The following is a 15,915-nucleotide window of genomic DNA, read 5'->3' on the forward strand; positions in this document are numbered from 1 at the left end:
TTGCCTGGAGGGCTTGAGCTGCTAATGGCATGTAAAGGTCTTGTAAAATGCAAATGGACGTGGCCTTGGCAGAGTCTTGGCTTCGGACTTAAGGAACGAGTACAGCTTACTGGATGTCTTTGGATCAGTGGTTTCAAATGATAAACCTCTCCTTCTTTCACATTTGTTTTAAAGAACAATACAACTCTCCTATCTATGGTACCGGTACCACCCACAGTTTCACTTACGTATGTCCAAAAAGTATGTTCTTTGTAGGCCTCCAGCATGACTCCACGGTCTACTTTTGCTGGAACTACGGGGTTCGCTATTATGCACCATCTTCATTATCTGGGAACATATCCGCCATGGAGACAGGAGTCATGCCATGCTTCTATTGGGCTCCATTCTTTTTATAATGCCCATTTCCCATCTTTTCTTTGATTTGGGCAGAACCTGGAGGAAACCGCATAAGAGAAATTCCATTTATTGAAGAGCCACGTTGACCTTGCAGTCCATTTCACAAGGGCTTTTTCTTCCTGGTCAAATTTAATGGTGTCGATTTGGAGTACTTTTAATTTTTCTGTTTATGCAAGAAGTCGCTCTGTCTGCTAGGAATAACTTTCTCTTTCCCTCCCTCCCTCGCTTTGCTAACTCCGTCTTCGTCGCAGTCTGCCTGACCTCTGTTTCGCTATTTCGTGGCACAGAAATAGCACCGTTCCCAATCTGTGACCTGGCTTTAATGGCAGACTCCCAGCCAACATCTTGTTAACTGCTGTTGCTGGGACTGATTTTTGCATTTTTTAAAAAGTGACTTTCCTTTTCCTTTTCTTTTTTACTAGAGACGACCAGTTAAAAGCCCGAAGATTACCAAAATGTAGCAGGAGAGGGAGACAGGAGATGAAAGTGATAGCAAGAGAGAGGAAGGGTTGTTGTTTTTGTTGCTGTTTTTAACAGACTCGACTCATGGTGACTCTCTGGATGAGACATTTCCAATAAATGTAATGTAATGTAATGTAATATAGTATAATATAATATAATGGCCCTATACAGACAGGCCAAAATAAAGCTGCTTCAGGTCACTTTGGAGTTATGGTGTTTTAATGATGCATGCATCCTAAGAGTCTGGAAGCTGCACCAAAGCTGCACTCCTGTCCTTAGGACTGGAAGCGTGGCTTTGGTGCGGCTTCCGGACTCTTAGGACGCATACATCATTGAAACACCATCCCTCCAAAGTGAACTGAAGCAGCTTTATTTTGGCCTGTCTGTATCAGGCTATAATATAATATAATAGTTGTTGTCAACAGGGAGTATTGGAGATGTCTCATCCGTAGGGCAGCCATTAGTCGAGATCGACTCGAGGGCAGTTAACAACAACAGTTGTTGTTGTGTGCCTTCAAGGCATTTGTGGCAACCCTAAGGCAACCCTGCCACAGTGTTTCCATAGGAGCGTTTGCCAGTGCCTCCATCTGAGGCTGAGAGTGTGTGACTTGAATCGAACCCAGCTCTCCAGAGTTATAGTCCAGCACTTGAACCACTTTGCCAAAATGTCAGCATGAAAATACAATCAACAGTATTAAAACAATGTAAACTGTACACTTAAAGGAGGATAAAAAGCAGAGAAAACAGATATTTGGACAAGAGGGTCCTTCGCTTGAAGATAAGAGAAATACAGTACTGGGGTGGGGAGATCCGAGACTGGTTTTACTGGTTTCCAGTAGAAATGGACGGTTTCACTGCAGTCGAGGCTGGGAAGGCAGCGTTGGCTCTGGGGAATCAAGCAGGTGGTGAAATCTGGCTAGCAAACCTGGCTGGTTCTCACCTGTTCAAAGGCACAAAGCTGTGGGCGGAAGAGGCCTGGGATTTGGGAGAGGCAACCAATTGGCTCATTGGCAGGGATTCAAAGAGCAGGGTGTTTAAAGACATTGATGCGCCACCAGGTTGAGCGCGGAGGTTGAAATTTGGCAGGGAGCTCCTGGGCTCCAAACCAACCTACCCAGCAAGAAGTGGATGCCGCTGAGACTACAGCATTCCCATTCTGAGCCCCCCGTGACCCACCCCAGCATTTAGATCTTGGGTGAATCAAATGGCCACATCAAGGAGAGCAGAGGTAATGGTGGCTGACGGTAAAGAAGGACATGGGGCACAACAGAGCACCCCTCAAGGGCAGAATTGAGGAAATTGTGGGGCGCGTGGCCTCCAGTCGTCATTTACCTGGCCCCTGAATCCCCTTACCTGTCCCCCAAAGGGCGTCCCCCACTTTCTCAGGTATGGTTTTGGGTGGTTTTCAGGTGAAATAGAAGCCCAGAGTTGGAAAGTCCATCAAATTCAATTCCCCGCTCAGTGCAGAAGAAACCCTTGCTAAGGATCCTCAGCTGCTGGTTGCTTCTCATTCTCCTTTTGGAGACAACCCAAGAAAGAGACCCCATCACTTCTCAAAACCATAAGCTCCATTGTCAAAGATCACGTCTTGTTCCTTCTTATGTTCAGTTTAAGACCATGAGAACTGGTCTTGGACCCCCACCTGCCCTGTTCCCCTCCCAGCATAAACGATTGTGGGGCTCAGGGAGGATGATGCAGGGGCCTGACTTTCCTTGCCTCTAAAGAAACCCTGCTAAGTTTAGAATAAGAGCCAGGCTTCCCTTGTGTTTGTGTTCTGCCAGTTGTCGTTTGTAATTTAGAGTCGCTGCTGGACAAATGCAAGCGGAGTGAGGTAGCCAACCCATTTCTCTTGGCTTTGAACTGGGAAATAAACTCTAGAGATACGGAGAAGCTTCTTGGAAGCTGAGCCACTCCCAAAGCGGAGGATTTTGCAAGGGCAGCCGCCTCTGCAAGGCTGGAGAGGGTTCAAAGCCTTGAGTCCCACCATGAGAGTTATTTGGAGGGTGGCCTCTTCCTTTCCCCCATGAGCTCAGTGGGGAAAAGCAATATCTGGGAAGGGAAAAACCCACTCTTGAGGTGTGAATATTTTCTGCCTTCCTTGTGAGACCTTGTAAGTCAGCGGTTCTTAACCTGTGGGTAGCGACCCCTTTGCGGGTCAAATGACCCTTTTACAGGGGTCGCCTAAGGCCATCGGAAAACACCTATTTCCTTGGTTGGGGGGTCACCACAACATGAGGAACTGTATTAAAGGGTCATGGCAATAGGAAAGTTGAGAACCACTGTTGTAAGTGCTGCACAGAGCCCTTGGGTAATGTACAGGGTGCCATAAAAACAACAATTGCCCCAAGCTAAGTGCGGCCAATAAGTTGTGCAAGATAAATGCATCATGTGCGTTATTTACTCAGATGCATAAACAGCTGCATGTGAGGCTGATATTAAAATAGCCTGTCTATTTTAATATCACCGCTATGGCGGTGATTCCCAGGTTGGGCTTCCAGGTGTTTTGGACTTGGGCTCCCAGACTCCCAGGGCATTGGCCAAGAGAGCTGGGGCTTTTGGGAGCTGAGGTCCAAAATACCTGGAGGACCAGAGTTTGGGAATCACTGAGCTACGCCGATGACTTGTTTCCCAGCCAGTTGTTTCCTATGGTTGTTTTTATGGGGTGTTCACTCCTTGTCCACAACGTTACCCCCTTTCCACAGACTTTGCATTTCCGAAGTGGAAAACAAATAAGCAAGCTCTGAAAGGGACAGGAAGGATGGTTACGGCAGAGATGTATTCAAGTATTTACTCCAAGTCCCAAGTCAGATCTCTAGTGCCAGGTCTCAAGCTGAGTCTCAGATACTTTCAAGGCGAGTCCCAAGTCTGGGAGCCAACTTTTAGCAGGAAAAAAGGGGACAGGGTGCATTTCTCAGAAGGGAACAGCAAATGCATTCAGCAGTGGGCTTGAGGTCTGCCCAACATTGGAGGAGCCTTCTAAAGCTTTTCAAAAGCTTTGGAAGGATCCTCCCACAGCAAACCCATTACCCAGTGCATTTGTTGCTCCTCTCCGAGAAACGCATCCCATGATCCAGGGACAGGTCTTGCCTGCTGCTCAAAGTGAATCACTAAAAATATACAAGTTGCAAGTCGAGTCAAGTCAACACATCACTTATTGCTAAGTCGATCCAAGTCTAGTCCAAATTAACTGAGTCAAATCTGCATCACTGGGTCATGGACCTCTTTTGGGAAACTTTGAGGACCCTCCGCTGAGTGCTTGGGCTCAGATGTGGAGTTGAATTGTGTGTGCGCGCTCATTGATGCTGTTTGTGCGCTCACTGCACCACTGACAATGCCATTCAAACTGTTCTCCATGGATCGAGATCGAGTTCTTGGATATCTGAGGTTGCCTCACCCTATCTGGGTTTTAGACCCACTTTGAGGCCGCTTCGAATGTCAGAGGAACAGTGGAGCATCCTCACCCATGGCTCTTTTTCCAGATGTGCAAATGTGCCCAAACAGCTGTTTAACACGCAATCATTACAGTCTTGAATACTTCTGCAGGCATTTAGCCTGCTGCTAGGTTTTTATTTTAAAGCTAACAGTGATTGAATTAATTAAGCTTTCATTACTCAGGGTCTGCTTAAGAGTATTGTGTTTGTCTGGCAAGGACGTTTCCTCAATTATGCGCTTCGTTTGTGTTTTCTCCTCGTTTTCAGTATGCAAATTCCCTTCTTAAATGTGCAGCCAATTGGTTTTTATAGAGAGCGAAACAAGTTCTTTGCAATTTCTCCATTCGAAGGGATGGATTAACTGCTCTTGAACTTGTTAAACCACACCTAATCGCTCTTTATTTTCCCAAACAAAGCCATCTGCAGCGATCCAAATTCGGATTATGCCCTCAGCTGGAAATCAAAGGGGGAAATCCTTCAACAGTGGGGTGGAAGTGGTTAGAAACAGAATGTATTTGTGGGGAGGGCACTGGCTGCGAAGGAAACACTGCATGTTAATCTTGTTTATTTGCATATGTTTTGGAAAAGGCTCTTTTGCAAAGAGCTTTTCAACAGGCGAATATAGGGTTGGGGGAGTCGGGTACGCCAAACCTTCAACCTTTTTCTACTCTTGGTCTCCAACTCCTTCATAAATGGCAAACATATATCAATGAGTAATAAGAAATTTACTGCAATAGAATAGTAACGTAAGGCATTTCATCCCTGCCACATCATTCGACAGACTACTTAGATTGATCAAACAGAAAGTAATATATATACTCAATATAAATCAACCTCATATAAAAGTCGAGGTCAGGTTTGGGGGCCAAAATGAAGGTTTGTATATGACCCATGGATAAATTGAGGGTCAAGCTTAGGAAGACATCTAGAATAGGAAGGAGGCTTGAGAGCCAAGCCTATTGACCCATGTATGAGTTGACCCAGGTTTTGGGGGGTCAATTTTTGGGCATAAACCTATCAATTTATAGTCCAGAATACAGTCACCCCTCCTAATGCATAGATATGAGATCCGTGCTTTTGAATATACCCGGAGGAGCGACCTCCACTATTTGTAATGGCACGCACAGCCATGCTATGCACACAGGGTCAGGCTCCATTCAAGCCTATGGGGCTTGAATAAGCGTGAGCCTCCATTTTCTCAGGGGCCCCAGAATGGATCCCTGTGAAAACGGAGGGCCAACTGTATATGGTATATTTACTTAAGTATAAAAAGAGTTATTTGTGACTTATGGTGACCCTATCATGGGTTTTTCTTAACAGGGTTTGTTCAGAGGGGAGTTTGCCTTTGCCTTCCTCTGAGGCCGAGAGAGTGTGACTTGGTCACTTGGTCAGTTTCTGTGGCTGGATGAAGATTTAAACCCTGATATCCCGGAGTCTTAGTCCGACACTAGGGTTATTTTCTGGAATAGCTTCCAAACAACTGTGTGTATATGGGATGAGGCTCCCCAAAGTTGGAGTCAGTGGACCCTTTGGCGGTGGGTTGAAAAGAAGGAGACGGCAAGGCCATTATCTCAACCTGCCGCGTCTCTGAACCCACTCTTTGCCCTCCGCTGGGATCATTTGGTGAATATTACCAGTCCTAATGATTTAATAGGAGGAGAGTTGCTGCGTTCCCTTCTGTAAGAATAGCACGCTGTGAGGCAATAATATAATCTCTTCTGCAGCAGGCGAAATAGAATCACACCTGGCTAATGGCTTTTGTCTGAGCCCTTGCAAAGGCTCCTCCTGTCGGTCCGGCGAAGCTTCTCCGGGGCATGAGAGGACTGGGATTAAAGCGGCCTCCGTTGAGCCGTCATGCTCCCTTTCCGCCGCCAGCAGGGAAGGGAGCCTATAGAAGCCGGAAGGCCGCAGCTGAAGTCAAAGGAAATTAGAGAAAAGATTTAGCCAGGACAGGTTGTTTCCTTGGGAACTGGCGAAGGCTCTTAGAGCCCTTGCAGCCAACCAAGGTCTTCACCTTGGAGAGACCAGGTACCTCTGAAGTCAGTAGGATGGCAACAACAGCCTCCCGGGTGAAGGGTGCCTTTCGGTTCATCCCTCCCTTTTGTTTTGGCATTCATGCAACTTGTGTGGTTCGTATCCAGAAGTCAACATCAGGGTCAGCTACTTGGGCAGCTTTATTTAATGGTTATTTAAGCATCACACAGAAAAAGCTTTACCTTGCCTGCTTTTTTAAAACTGTAAACAATTATGGAATTGGCATTTTGTTTTTGCAAAAGTTTCCGCCTTCGTCTGCTTTTTTGGCTTTGCTGGGCGATTGGCAAAACAAACGTGGGTTGAAATTTTGCAGGAGGCACTGCACAAATGTGAAAACGGTTGTGCAAAAGTTGTACTTTTTTGCAGAGCCAGTCGTCTTGGAAGGGCATACGCAGGGCTCCTCTCTCTTTTTCATGTTGGATTTGCGATGACAACCTTCCCATGCCTAGACTCACTTGACATTTCCATATTTGCAGCCCTCTTGTTTATTTGCTTTACCATGCCTATACTCTTCTTCCATCAGTTGAATGAACAGCCATTTCTCTTCTCTTTTTGTTCCCTTAGACCATGTATTTCATGATGAATGAGTAATTACTAAGAGTAAAAACTATTATATGTTTTGTCCCCCCAAAAAGCATATTTGTGCCATGTGGTTGGTTGCTTGTGGGACTGGTTGTTGTTCACCTTCTGCCTTGCCAGTTGATTACTCTGCTTGAGAGTTTCATTACTCTCCCTCATATTATCAACATTAAAGAACTCTTATGCAACAGTTAATATAAGGCCCATTGTGCCCATTGTGCAATTGGTTGCAGAACTATGGGAACCAATCTTAAGTTGTTGTATATTTATGTAGCACTAAAATATATAATTCTCGGCTAGGAGTAGAATGCAAAGATGTGCCTACTCTGTGCTCAGTTTCCTGGGAGTAAGCCCATTTGATTTTAATTGGGCTTGCTTTTGTACATGGAATTGGCACTGCAAATCTGTTAAAGACGTTATCTATTAAAACTTTCATTGGCTCCATACAGACTACCAAAATAAAGCTGCTTCGGGTCACTTTGGAGTTATGCTGTTTAAATGATACATGCGTCCTAAGAGTCTGGAAGCTGCACCAAAGCTGCGCGTCAGTTCTTAGGACTCGATCGTGGCTTTGGCGTGGCTTACGGACTCTTAGGACACATGCATCATTTAAACAGCAGACCTCCAAAGTGGCATGAAGCACCTTTATTTTGGTCTGTCTGTATGGGGCCATTGTTACAGCAAGGCATGAACTACAACCATGAAGTTCCCTCCCTTTCCTTACTACTTAGTCCAGGTGTAGTGCTTCAAGCATTGGACCATGACTCCAGAGACCATGGTTCGAATCCCGGCTCGGCCATGGAAACCCACCGGGTGACTTTGGGCAAGTCACACTCTCTCGGCCTCAGAGGATGGCAATGGCATCCCCTCTCCGAAGAAACCTAGCAAGAAAACCTCATGCCAGGTTAGCCGTAGGGTCGCCATAAGTCGGAAATGACTTGAAGGCATACAGCAGGCAACATCCCAAGCTGTATTTCTCAGGCACAGAGTAGGAAGGCCCAGTTCCTCGGCAGAGTCTTTCTCTCCCCCAGAGTCAAGGTCTCCCATCTTTGCAACACCGGTGAGGAAGGATCAGCTTGGAAACATCCTCAAGGCTGTTTTGGCAAAGAGAAACAATAATGCTGCATGTTTGCTGATTTGGTACAAAGTGGTTGGGAAAAGAGAAACCCTTGCAAGAATGAAAGACAGAGAGAGAGAGAGAGAGAGAGAGCAGACAGACCTTGCATCATCAGGGCAGCCCTATCCCTCTCCAAAACAATGACATCAGACTGCAAACATCACCTTTTCCCAGGATATTTCATAACCCTAAACATTACATATCTGAAAAACAGGTGAACAAAGTGCACCACACTTTTGTGACCCCTCAAAATCCCCCCAAGACCCCCCATTTTTTAAAGCACGGATCAGCATAGATTTGGAGTTGTTGGGTTTTTGCCCAGAAAAAGGGCACACAGAGCGCCTGCACTTGCAAAACCACGCAGAAAGTAGTAGTAAGATTTATTCGGCTGGTGACCAGTCACACAGAAAGTCATCCAGAACCTCAGCAGCCCTTGCAAATACCTCTATTTTCATCAAAGTCCTCTGCGGTCAACATCTAAGGTGACCATAGAATCATGCTGGAGGACATACAGATGCCTGGAGGAGTGGGATCTCTAGGTCCTCCGGTGTGACTCTATGGTCAACCTTCAGCAGAGTCACGCTGGAGGACCTCAAGATCCCTAGAGCGAACATATCAATTAAATCCATGAATAATTAAACCTGCAAGAGTCCAAGCCACAAATGTGGAGGGCTGGCTGTCTAAGGTTTCAAAACCATCCTTGATTTTTGTTCACAGCTATTTGCTTATTAAGTAAGAATGCAGAAAGGATGTAAGGAGAGAAAGGTTGTGGGGGAGAAAGGAGACAACAGAATGCATTCATTGTTTGCAGTTGCTTGTGTTGAGGACTTGGCTGCATAAACGTTGTATGTGCAACCCTTTTTTATTGTCAGTAAAAATCTGAAAACAAAATCTTTAGAAGAAAAAAATCTTTTGGAAAAAAAGATTACAAGGCAAGAGGCCATGATTGGTCTCCATTAGCTTTGGCCAAAGAGCCAACAGTAGCCACAAACTGAATAAATCATCTAGCCGCAAAGCGGATAAATCAGGGTCTTCCCAGTAAAAAAGAAAAAAGTCATTTTTCTCACAAATGGGAAAATAATGAAGAGAGATGCCTTTTGCTGGCGATGAAGAGGAATCAAAGGCTCAGGGTCTCTTTGTCAGTTGGACCTCCCTCTCTCTCAGAAGTGATGTTTTGTTGGATGCCAGGCAGAGATGATGGAGCCTCAACAGTGAAAGATGAACCTGGAAGAAGGAGCTATTTTCCTACTTCTCTAGAACGACAGCCAACATCTGGATTCTTGTGTGGACTCCAGAAGAACTGGAAATACCTTTCCCTGCCCAAAATGACCATTTCACCAAAGCTTAGTTTCCATCATAAACCTGGGCGCTCTGCAGGGCAGTTATGGAGAACATTTACGGGGGAGTAAATACCAACATTTACAATGGCATGACCACTCATGAATGGCCACAGTTAGCCATAGCAGCTACATTTCTATACCGCTTCCTACTGAACTGAGTAGTCTCTCTGATGTTCAACCTGCCTTTCTTGGTTGCTTGAGTCGTCTTCCTCTTCCATCCTTTCAGGGTAAATGGTTCAAATGCGGCTAGTACATAACTCCCTGTACGTTGTCCAAAAGAAGACATGTTCATGTAACCATGGGTTGTGCGCATGTATGTCTCCTACAGGATTCTGCCCATAGTCTTGAGTGTTTTTATATTTCAAATAGTGGGTGATGAAGGGTGCTCTTGGTGAGTGAGCTTCTTTTCTGTAGCTGCAGGGAATAGAACGCCAACCAGGGCATTGAAATTGCAGGAAAAGAGATTCCACCAAAACGTGAAGAAGATCGTCTTGACTATGAGGGTTTTCCAACAGTGGAAGGGACTGCCTCAAAAGGTGGTGGACCCCCTTTCATTCGAGGTCTTCAAACAGAGTTTGGATGGCACCTTTTGAGAGTACTGTAGTTGTGTATTATTCTTTCAAGGCGGTTGGACTGGATGGCCATTGCTGTATCTCTTAAGATCCTGTGATTCTGTAAAAATAGGGAAAGATATCTCTGTCACCTATAAATGAAACTACAGTGTACCTGCGTTTTATGCAGGTGTGCCATATGCGACTTTCAGCATATGCTGAAAGCCGCACTGGAAGAGCCCATCATGCGCCCTGGAAGAACTAATGGGACGCGCATGCCACTGCACCACTGCATGCCACGGACGCGAGCCCCATTAGTTCCTATGGGGCTTCAGCATATGCTGAGGGATCTGGAACGGACCCCCGCGTAAGGGGAGGGCGTACTGTACAGACCATCTTTTTTGGCAGCATCGAGATTTGTGTTCAGTGGCACACAGTCATGTTTCAAGCTTAGAAGGCACTCGTCTTGTTCTTGTTGTGTGCCTTCAAGCCATTTCCAACTTAAAGTGCTGCTAAGGGGATTTCTTGGCCAAGATTTGCTGAGCGGAGGCTTTCCATGGCCTTCCTCTGAGGTTGAGAGAGAGTGACTTTCCCAAAGTCACCCAGTGGGTTTCCACAGCCGAGTGAGAATTCGAACTCTGGTCTCCAGAGTTGTAGTCCATGGGACTACATGGCAAGGAATGTAGTAAGACATATGGTGTCCTTTCTGGACTCCTTTTTCCTGACTACCTGGGCATTTTGAGTGATGTATGTATGCTCCTGACTATCCCAGACCTAAGAAGAAAATGGCCTTGCTAAACAGAAGATGCTGGAGATGTTCTTGAACTTTTGCTTTGCGGTGCATTATTAGCATGCGCAATTCTACGTTAATGCCCACCCATATATAATAACCCATGAATGGCTATAGATCTTCTACCTGGAAGTTTCCCATGACAGGAGGAAAAACCAGCTTACATTTCCCCTGTTATGTTTGGCTTCTTTTGCTGGACCTCCTGCAGTGATCCCAAGTGCAAGAGAAAGATCTGCTCTCTGGTGTGTGTGTTTTTGGGGGGGAAGGGGGGAAAGCGGACTTGACGTGAATAGATGAATTACAGATCTCTGTAACTTGGCTTCACATGAAAAGGATCTCCTTGTCCCTCCCTCTCTCTCTCTTTTATTGCTTGGATGGAAAATTTCTAGCCTGAGCAACGGCAGGACAGAGAGGAGGGAGTGGCTGAAATTTCTTCCCATTCAAGGTTGCCCTCGGCCCACTGAGATTGCCATGAAAGCCGGCCTGATTGCTGAAATGGACCCTTGACACGCAGCAATGATTACCTAGCGGCTGGCGTGGAGCTTGGCGCTTGGACAATGCCTGTATTTTCACACGGGGCTTTTGCACGTCCCTCGGAGACCCAGTGGGGGGCGTCCTAATCGTCCCTCTTGCGCCAAGGCAAAGAGCAGCCGAAAGTTTGTTTCTCTCCCCCCCTTACTCTCCCAAAAGCTCTGCGAATATTTCCGACCTTGACCTTCCAGTCCTGAACCCGGGAAGAATCTCTTGGCCCACGTCATTCCTACACAAGTTGTGTCTGCTTTGCTCTGCCTTATCGCAGTCTTCTGGGTTGCCAAGCTTCAGCCGTGACACTTGGCTCACATTTTTCACATTGCCATTGCGTGGGCATGCTGGAAAAGCGGTGGCCAGCTGAAGCTGGTTTGCAGGGAAGCTGTCGGCAGGGACAGCCTTGCCGTACTATGCCATGCCATGCCTTGCCATAGCTATGCCCTTGCCTTGCCTTGTTTTGCCATAGCTATGCCATGTCTTGCCTTGCCATGCCATGCCTTGCCATAGCTATGCCATGTCTTGCCTTGCTATGTCATGCCATGCCATGCCATGTCTTGCTCTTCCATAGCTGTGGCATGTATTGCCATGCCATGCCATGCCTTGCCATAGTGTGCCATGCCTTGCCTTGCCTTGCCTTTTTGTCTTTCTCTCCACCCGACCTCCAAGATTGGATTGTGTGCATAGTAAACCACTTGTGGGACATCATGAGGAGCAGCACAACTCACCAGGCCAATGTTCATTCAGATCCTACCTATGACAGGGACTCGTGGATAGCCTTGGGTCTCTTGCACACGCACCACACTCAAGTGCCTGCTGAGCATGAAATTTTCATGGTGGACCCACCAGGAGGAAAGACCAGCAATTTGCAGGGAAGGCTAGGAAAGAGCCTGGGAAGCTGCTAAGGCCAGACTGGGGGTGGAAAAGGCATGTGGAAATACTTGGAAAACATAGTTTAGAGTGTCGAGAAACCCTGATGAGAAGAATCCTGGAGTAATGAGAATTTGTGCACTATGGGATTTATTAGGTGCAAAATTTGCACATGGTTGTTTTTTGAGCAGAAAACACCATTTCATGCTCAAGAATTAATATTTCTGTGTTGAAATATTTTTTGTTATTTAGAAAATTTGCAAATTTTGTGTAGAATAAGTCCCAAATATTTAAACCACTTTCACTTGAGGCGACGTCATGTACCTGCGCTGTTGGACTGACCGTTCTCGGTTGCCAGAAAATGGCAAGATGGCTCTGCAAAGGCAACTGCGGTTAACCTTGCAAAGTCTCTCGCTTCAATTCTTTTCTTCCCAATGCTCCTCTCCATTTATGTGCATCTTTGAAGCTTTGCATAGATTTGTCTTTTTCCTTCTTGCAAAGTTAAACAGGCGCTTGAACTATTAAGCCGCTTGCCTTCTCAATGCAATGCCTGCAGTTGTCCCAGCGGTTTGGTTAAAGAGGCAGAAGGTAATCTCCGATTCCCGTTCTGCTGATCAATAAACATCATGATGCTGCTGACAAAAGGGGCATTATTTTTAAAAGGGGATTAAAGACTTAACTCCAGGGTCATAATGTTAAGAGGGACCCATTGTGCCTTTCTTTTAAAAGTCAGAGCATTAAAATAAACGTCAACGTTACTTAAGCGCAGGTTGAAAAACTGTGGTTTCTGTTTCCTTATAACCACAGAACTCTTCCTTTATTCTTGCTTCTGGGAAGAGGTGTGCAACCATCCATTGGGAGGTTTGGCAGGCATCTATGAACTCATTGTGGGCAGTGTGGTTTAGTGGTTAGACCATTTGAACCAGGGCCAAGGAGACCTTGGTTTTAGCTCTTGCATACGGTGAACTGAACCCATGTCTATAGGAGGGCAATTGCCATGTTCAGTGAGGAAGGTCTTGGGGACCTGGGCATGTTTAGCTTGGAGAAGAGAAGACTGAGAGGTGACATGATGGAGCCATCTTTAAATATCTGAAGGGATGCCATGGAGAAGAGGGAACAAGTTTGTTTTCTGCTATCCCAGAGACCAGGTGCTCATTCACACGACACAATTGTGGTGCTAAAAGTCCACTTTTAAGTACGGTGGCTGCATCCTATCATTGCTGCTCCCTAAATTGCAAATGCCACGATTCCATAGAATATTGCCATGGCAACTGAAGTGGCATCATGGCAATCTAAATTGTATAGTGTGACCCAGTGCATTCGAACTGCAAGAGAAGGGACTCCACCTAAGAGGTGAAGGTCTTTAAACAGAGGCTGGATGGCCATCTGTTGGGGATGCTTTGATTGAGAGTTCCTGCATGGCAGACTGGGTGGCCCTTCTTGGGGTCTCTTCCAACTTTACATGATTCTAAACACTAGGAATAACTTCTTGACAGTAAGAGTTGTTTGACTCTTGGAGGGTGATGGACTCTCTGTCTTTGGAGGTCTTTAAACAGAAGTTGGATCAGTATCTCTTAGCAGTGCTGTGGTTGTGTATTCCTGCATGGCATAGGGTTAGACTAAATAGGCTTTAACTATATAGCTCAGCGATGTCCAAACTCTGACCCTCCAGCTGTTTTGGACTTCAGCTCCCAGAAGCCTCAGCCACCTTGGCCAATGGTCTGGGATGCTGGGAGCTGAAGTCCAAAACACCTAGAGGGCCAGAGTTTGGACATCACTGATATAACTGATTTTGGCTGATGTAAGCTGGGTTTACAATATTGTATCTCAGCATCCGAATAAGATGGTTTCTCTGGTCCTAAATCATCTTCCAGATTTGACAGTAGTTTTAGCTGTGTCCATTTCTCTTGAAACGTTACAGAAATGCACACTCTGTCGTGATGAAATATTTCCTTTAATACCCCCTTTTTGGTCCTCTTGCTAACCTTGCACTGTTTCCTCTTGATATGTTCTTCCATCCTGGAAAAGACTTCAAGTCCTGAGCCTATTTTAGCATGCACTATAACTCCCAGGATACTCATGAAAGTATTATCAGGTCCATGCTGTATCTTCCACATTTATCCTGCGGTAAAGCAAACCTAATTGTGGATTAATAATGGGCGCCCGTTCCAGACCTTCTGGAAAACCATTCCTGGAGACAGGAAGCTGGGTTGCATAACAACTAAACTCTGACATGTTAACGTCTTTGAGGAAACCTGCATTTCTCATTTCCCAGGGTTTCCAACGATAAGCAAAGCCAGGTTTGTTAGTGATGGAGTTGGTTTTGCCAGAGAACTTAATAGCAGGCACGTTGAACATCTGGCGAGCATTGACCCATTCGGAGCGAAGGTCCCTTGATAAATCTGGCCTTGAATCTTTAGAAATTCAGTCCTCTGAGTGATCCCAGCCCCTCTTTTGTCGAAGTGTGTGCATCACAAGCCTTTGCAAACCTGAGGGTTTTTGTGCTGCAGAGAACAGATGGACTGGAGGGAGAGTGTGTTGCAAATTTGGGCTGAATTTTTAGCTCCCGTTAAATGGAGAAACCTGAACTCTTTCGGTGGGCAAACTGCCAGGTCATGTTGGATATTAGCCAGGCTTTCTTTAAACAAAGATATCTGTGCACTGGTTTGGTCCCATCTCCAAGGTATCTCCCTGTGTGAAGGGAAATGCAAAATCTTCAGCAAACCCAAATCCAAAACACTTCTGCTCCAAAGCAGTTTGGATAAGACGGACTCAACCTGTCATTGAAACTGTGCCCTCTTTGAAAACTTCTCACAGCAAGAAGAACATTGCTTAAATTACTTATTGGAGGGAGACCAGCACCAAATGAGGGACGATAGGTCCCCATGGCCATGCAGTAAACTGGAATCAGAGTTGGATAGCACTGACCCAAAATACCAGAGGTAGCAGCAGCATGAATTGGTGGGTTGGAGAGAAGATGCTGGAGGATTTCTCCTCTTCTGTCCAGGACCATCTCAGGACCAACTGTGCTCTCCTCCAAAGTCTTGACCATCGCCCAAGAGTCCTTGTGGATGGGTCTCATGCGCTGATGCTTTCTCTCTCTCTCTCTCTCTCTCTCTCTCTCTCTCTCTCTCTCTTGCCTCTGAAGGTTGGAGTCTGCAAGGGACCATGTTCTGCCCATCGACTATTACTTCCCACCACAAAAGACATGCCTGATCTGCGGAGACGAAGCTTCAGGGTGCCATTATGGAGCTCTCACCTGCGGGAGCTGCAAGGTCTTTTTCAAAAGAGCAGCTGAAGGTAATTGGGTTTTGTTTTACATTTATTTGCATCTGCATCTGTGCAAAAAAAGAATAAGAGTAGAGATAACAATAAGAATAGTGAGGGGGATACTAAGAATTACAAGGCCAATTCAGGTGTGTATGTATGCGCCTTCAAGTTTCAATCCAGTCAAATAAAGAACAGTGAAGATTTACCCCTGAAAATGTACTTTAAACACTTCGATGCCATCTCTTTAATATGTGCATAATGATAAATCATTGCATAATGATGGTGGAAAGGTTCCCCCCCCCCTCCCCCAAATTAAAGGTGTGATGAAGGAGACTGGAATAACCATGATTGCTTGGAAATTTTTAGAAGGAATGGAGACCAAGTTTCTCCAAAGTGGATAAATCCCATAAATGTGTCCTGCAGATTGATGCCCCTGATCTCCTCTCTTTCTACTGTCTTCTACCTTCCCAAGTGTTATTGTTTGTTCTAATGAAATCTAGTCATTCCCAAAGTGGCCTTCAACCTGATTTCCATAGTTGCCCAATATTCT

The 15,915-nt window shown here is 45.8% G+C and overlaps 1 protein-coding gene across 1 annotated transcript in view; it reads left to right on the plus strand.

Annotated features, from left to right (window-relative positions):
- The window catches only part of AR (androgen receptor), a 127,175-nt gene that overhangs the window by 38,089 nt on the left and 73,171 nt on the right, over positions 1–15,915 (plus strand). Inside the window, exon 2 of the mRNA XM_089536384.1 lies at positions 15,244–15,395. Within this exon, the coding sequence (XP_089392510.1) occupies positions 15,244–15,395 (152 nt within the window). The remainder of the gene's footprint in view (positions 1–15,243; positions 15,396–15,915) is intronic.

This window comes from Sceloporus occidentalis, unplaced genomic scaffold (assembly GCF_023333645.1).
Source record: "Sceloporus occidentalis isolate IW3139 unplaced genomic scaffold, rSceOcc1.0.p SCAF_8, whole genome shotgun sequence".
Classification (NCBI taxonomy): domain Eukaryota; kingdom Metazoa; phylum Chordata; class Lepidosauria; order Squamata; family Phrynosomatidae; genus Sceloporus; species Sceloporus occidentalis.